The sequence below is a fragment of the Psammomys obesus genome, unplaced genomic scaffold (assembly GCF_907164565.1).
Source record: "Psammomys obesus unplaced genomic scaffold, mPsaObe1.curated_primary_1811, whole genome shotgun sequence".
Classification (NCBI taxonomy): Eukaryota; Metazoa; Chordata; class Mammalia; order Rodentia; family Muridae; genus Psammomys; species Psammomys obesus.
The window spans coordinates 4,771,673-4,777,744 of record NW_026587216.1 but is presented as its reverse complement, the minus strand read 5'-3'; the positions used below and the strand labels follow the sequence as shown (position 1 = coordinate 4,777,744).

The 6,072-nt window shown below is 39.6% G+C and overlaps 1 protein-coding gene across 4 annotated transcripts in view; it reads right to left on the bottom strand.

Moving 5' to 3' along the window:
- Positions 1 to 6,072, bottom strand: part of Arl15 (ADP ribosylation factor like GTPase 15) — a 368,038-nt gene that overhangs the window by 179,278 nt on the left and 182,688 nt on the right. For all 4 annotated transcript variants that reach the window (XM_055603618.1, XM_055603621.1, XM_055603619.1 and 1 more), the window contains one exon: positions 1,381 to 1,589. In XM_055603618.1, the coding sequence (XP_055459593.1) occupies positions 1,381 to 1,589 (209 nt within the window). The remainder of the gene's footprint in view (positions 1 to 1,380; positions 1,590 to 6,072) is intronic.

Sequence of the window (6,072 nt, the reverse complement as noted above, 5' to 3'; positions counted from 1 at the left end):
TCCTTCCTTCCTTCCTTCCTTCCTTCCTTCCTTCCTTCCTTCCTTCCCCCTTTTCCCCTCCCTCCCTCCCTTCCTTCCTTCCTTCCTTCCCCCTTTTCCCCTCCCTCCCTCCTTTCCTCCGTCTCTTCCTTCCTTCCTTAAGTGGGAAGAGTGTTTGAAGACAGGGTTTCCCTGTGTAACCCTGGCTGTCCTGGAACTTGTTCTGTACACCAGGCTGGCCCTGAACTCAGATCTCCCTGTCTCTGACTCCTGAGTACTGGGATAAAGGCATGTACCACCAATACCCAGCTGCTACTTTTCTTTAATACTATCAAATATATTTTCCAGAATCCATAAAAGGTAGTAAGTTTTAAGTGCAGAAGAAGGCAATTACAGACAGCTCTCTGGGCTGAGTAATAAATCACCATACTTCACTGTTTGTTTGTTTAACAAATAAAAACACAGGCCCTTTTCCACTTAATACTGTAAAATTAGAATAAATCACTCAAATTAACCCTATGCACTCAGAATAAGTTGGTGAGAAGGCAGGCACAAGAACAAAGCTGTCAGCCATGGGTCTACAGTAACTGTGAGGAAGGTTTGGCATTAAATCACATTATACTCTTGTTTTCTTATCTATATTTTCAGACTGAAAGGCATCATTCCCATTAGTCATTTTAATCCTAAGCCACTAGAGGCACTGAAGCTTTCTGAAGGAGAGGAAAAAATACATCCTGCAAGGTGCACGTGCAAGGGAATACAACAGGAGGTTCAAGTCTACAATACCTGAGTTATAAGCTCTTTATATCTTATTATTTTAGTGCCAGAAATCAGAATCTTGGCTCAGAGTGACACTATCTACCTGGAATAGCGTCACACCTTCATAGGTGAGAAACAAATTGAGAACTGCAATTAGGTAAGGAAGACAAAGAGTGCAGGCATATAAGAATGTATTTGGCAGCATGGAACTTGCAAGATAAGACATCAGGTTTTCAGCAATGGCAAGTCTCTCAGAGGGACAAGAACATGGTATTTGGGGCCAAGGAATATCTATCAATGCATCCCTCTGAAAGCTGGTGGAAAAGGGACCCAGTCAGAGGTTAAAGTAAATGTTAAGTTATCCAGGCCTCTACCTCTTCAGAAGAAATGAAAATGAGAAAATACCCACAGATGTCTTTCAGTTAACAAAGACTTCATTTTTCAAGCAAGGTTGTGTGTATGAACACATCTTATCAGACTCATAACAGCTTGCCACTTCCTAAGAGAAGGGTGGTTTTGCTGTGAAACATCATATCCAGCACATCCAAAGCTATAATCTTCCTCGATTCCAAGATGGAGGTGAAAATTCAACAATTCCCAAACCAAGTGGACAGATTCATACCACTAACGAGACATGCATACCTCTTGTACTGAGCGAGCTGCGGGCTTGTCTTGATGGTTGGCCAATATCAAAAAGGGCAGAGTGCATAGCTGTGGGTGCTGCAGAGCTGAGTGCAGCTCGTTTCTAGCAGTCTCTAGATCATCCTCTGAAGAGGCGCTGTCCAATACAAATATTACTCCTTGAGATCCCTGGTAATAGCGGCTCCAGTATTTCCGGATATTATCAGCTCCTGTCAAAACGAAATACATCTCTGTTAAAAAAAAAAAAAAAAAAATAGTTCCCATCACCTTAAAAAAATGCCCCAAGAACAATTTCTTCTGGAAACCCATGTATCTCTTCAAATGCGAATGCTAAACTCTGGGGTACAGAGGAGACTAGGAATCTAAAAGTTACAGAACATGTAGACCAGATTAGTTCATTACAGTTGATAGGTAGATGCAGCCAGGAAGTAGAACACAGACATTCACATTGCTATTCATGATTATATATCAAAATAAGTGGAAAGTGGCCAGAGTAATGACCAGGCTTTTATTAAAGCCCTACGAATGGTTTTAGATCTTATCAGAGCTGAATGAACTATATTCTCCACAAACTGAGAGCAATGTTACCTAGCCATTCACCATCGAATCTTGCTATGACATTCCTGTAAGTTTGGTGATAATTTTTTAATAGAATAAGGCTATGTCTGAGATATTCATGAAGTGTTCACATGATGGAAACTTAATTTTAATTTTTATGTTGATGATATCTGGAATTGGGGCCTACTGAAGGAATCAGGGTTAGAGACACATTGGCAAGGGCCTCATGATGGGCTATGGCTTTACAATAGGGGAAACAGACGACTACACTTTCCTGCTCAATCTCCCTGACCACTGACGTCTGCTGCCACATCAAGATACAGTGTGACCCTCCCCAGACACAGAGGGTCAACCTGGGACTTCCCTGCCTGCAGACCTGCAGTAAATTTCTTTTAGTTAAAAACTGCCCAGTCTGTATTTTGTTGTAGCAACAGAAACTGGACTAAGACACAGAGCTGGGCAGCCTTGTTTAACTCCACACAGAGAGTTATTAGCATAATAACTTTTTATGTCTAAATACTGAAATTTGTGAACCACTAAAATCCTGGCCTTTCATATATCTGTATAAATCCACTTGGTTTACTACTTACAAGGGAAAAAAAAAAAAGGCAATGAGCATATTCATGGTGTCTATAAGACAAGGTGCTTAGAAGAGACACTCGAGAAAGACAGGGTCATCACTCTTGACATTTCTGATTGAATTGTGTTAGCAGACAATTTGCCGAGGAAGGGCACAGGTATCTCCCATTATTTGACTCCTTTCATTTCTTTGATTTGCAAATATGTCTCTCTTTCCTCACTCCTTCTTCCTCTCTCTTTCTGTGCATGTGTGTGAAGGTGTATCTGTCGTGAACTGGAGAGATGCTATTAGATATATAATAAAAAAAAATATAAGTAATTTACTAGTCTTCAGCATACGATCCAGTACCACTCAGTTAACAATTACGTTTTAGTCATATATTGAACATTTACCTCCTGTGTATGACATACTGTACTGAATGTAAGGGATCCGGACAGTGCAGACTGTAGTTGGGGTGCACTGGCTTGCAAAAGACACTCATGGATATTTCTTCCCAACCCTGTGTTCAGTGATGTCATCCTAGCAGCTCAAAATGAGCCAGGGTAGGAGTATAGTGGTGGTGGAAGTGAGTCAGGCCTCTGTTTTCCCTGGCTAGCCAACACACCACTGGGTGAAACTGAGAAGCTCCTATTCTTAGGGAGAAATAGGAAATCTAGAGGTTCTGATCGCAGTTTATTAAAGTACTGCCACCAAAGTGCTCATCCAGAGAAAGGCAAATAAATTAAAAATTAATACATGTGACAAGGCAGCTAACTTTATTAAGCATTTACTAAACTCCTGGCACTATGTCGAGTGCTAGGAATAGACCATGTGATTCTTACAATAGCTAAGGGATGGAAGTATAACTGACTTAGGTGCTGAAACTAATTTTCAGATCCTAAAACATAGGATAACTCACCATTACAGTATACTGAATAACTGAGCTTCATAAAAAGCATTAGGGCATTCAATGAAAAATGGTCATAAGTAAACAAACAGGAAGGATATGAACGGAAAGGATACACATTACAAAGGACTGAACCAAGAAAACAAATAAAAAATAAAGAGCAAGGAAATTTAAATCCTTGATTATTTGAAATATAAAATTCATTGCTTAACTAATGGGAAACCAATAAAACAAAAGAGCTACTGAGATTGGCCACATTGAGGTGAAGTTCCCTAGAAGCATAGCCCACAATGGCCCTTCTTGCACACGATTGTGGAAAGATGCTGTAAAGAAAAACCAGAAGTGAAAGAAATAAACTAGAATCATGGTAAAGATATGACTTCAGAGATCTCACCCCAACTTGATCCTCCAAGGAGCTCTTAGAGTCCAGAGGCCAGGTTATCTCTGTATACTTATTGGCTTTGAGCCACCTCTCAGTACCTGGAGGGGGCTGGGACCAGATCTTATAATTTCCCAACATATCTGGCTAGGGTAGTTACTGTCAGCCAAGAGTGGTCCTCTGGAGAAGGGTACAGGTGTGAGTCATTAGCAGCCAATACCACAGCAGCTGGGAGATGGATGCACTGGCCCAGTAAAGGAGATCTGCATGTGATACCGACAGCATCTGTTACAAGCTAAATCCAGACACTATCCATATGCTAGCAACCCATCCATAAGTCTGCGGGACAGAAGCGACAGCCGACTTATCCAGCGATGACTCTTTAAAAATAACAAAATAGTGTTGTATTTGTACTGAAATTTACTACAAATTTTACTAATATAAAAATGTGAGATACACAATTTTCATGTAGTAAGATTACATGTGTTTATCTACTGTTAATTCCACAAAGCCAATGAGAACTTAGAGAAGGCTTTCCTTGATTTTGTAACCAATGGTTGCAACCTTACCATAACTAGTTCTGACAAGCTTAGTGATGGTGTAAGTGTCTGATGAGGATTAATTCACTCAATCAAAGAAAACATGATAAGGTAGGTAATATTTTTTAATTAAAAATTTACTTGTTTTTATTTTATATGTATTAGTATTTCCTCTGTATACTATGTGTACACAGCAGAGGCCAAAAGATGGCATAAGATCTCCTGAAATTGGGAGGTGAAAAGGTTTCCTGCCATCAGGTGGGTGCTGGAAACAGAACTTGGGTCCTCTGCAAGAACAACAAAATGTTCTTAACCTCTAAGCCATCTCTCTAGCTCTCTAGCTCCTGAGATAGGTACTACTATCATTTTCAATTTATCAATACAAAAACCAATACACAAAACTATATGTAGATTTGTCCAAGACTATACATTCAAAACCCATTTAGGTGTAAATGTGACCAGAAATGATGAGTTAAATAAAGAACTACATTCCTCAAAGGTCATGGTGGGGAGAGGGGCTGAAATAAAGGGTACCTAACATACACCATATACACATCACAAGTGGCACTACTTCTAAAACATTTCCCAACCAGCTGACCCAATCAATGCTTTTTAAGTACACAGTCCATACAAGACAATAAGGAAGGATCTAAAGATATACATAGAAAACTATTATTCATCTTAATACAAAACATAAACTCCCACAAAAGTAACATCAAGTATAAGGCATATAAATCTATCAGAAGAAGCTGGTGTGGTGGCACATGGCTTTAATCTCGGCACTCCAGAGGTAGAGGCAGTTGCATCTTTGTGAGTTTGAGGCCAGTGTGATCGACAAAGCAAGTTTTCAGGACAGCCAAAGTTGCTATGCAGAGAAACACTGTCTCAAAAAACAAACAAACAAAAAAACTCTTATCAGAAGAAACAAATATAGCCACATACTCCATGATGGCCAGGGCAGCATGTATAAAGGAGAAAATACTGGTCACATATTTAAGAAACTCTTCCACTGGAAACTAAGGGGACACAATGGAGTTCCAACTCAGGCTGTCATCTCTTCAAATTTAGAAAAATGACATATTTAGAAATACGCAAGGCTTCAAAAAGATGATACAAAATGACAGGACCTCAATCAACAGTAGTGGTAAATGAAAAAAAAAAAAAACAATGAGAAACAAAAGATCAAATGTTCTTTATAATATATAAATATTTTATTATTAATAGTGAAAAGACTTTTTAATCTCTTACAACAAAATCTCTATGAAACCTTAGTACCCCTGAATTTCTTCACAAACACTGAGCATGGAATTCTAAATTGCATTTTATCCTGTTGCCAATGGCCTTAATGAACAGCAGCAGCCTAGCTGAGATTAGGGCCAAGGAACCCAGTAAAAAAATGACGGTGGCATTGTGAACAACAGCTGAGGCAGCAGATTAAAACTGAGAAATGGTTGTGTCATCAATAGACTACCAGGGAGGCGATGGACACCTGTTTGACGGTCACTTTCCACTCAGGAAAGATGCAGCATCTGCTACAGCCTGAAGCCAGTCTTAGTCCTTGGATTGAACACAGCATGTTCTGTGTCCCTTAAATTACAATTATCACATAAAATTGCTAGGTGCCAAACTCAAGCACGGTAGATATTTTCTACACTGAGATCTTAAACCAAGAGGAGGTTTTTAACAGCAGAAGAGCTGTGAAGAAGAGTGTTGCTCAACAGTCTAGAGAGACTTGGAGAGCAAAGGGCTT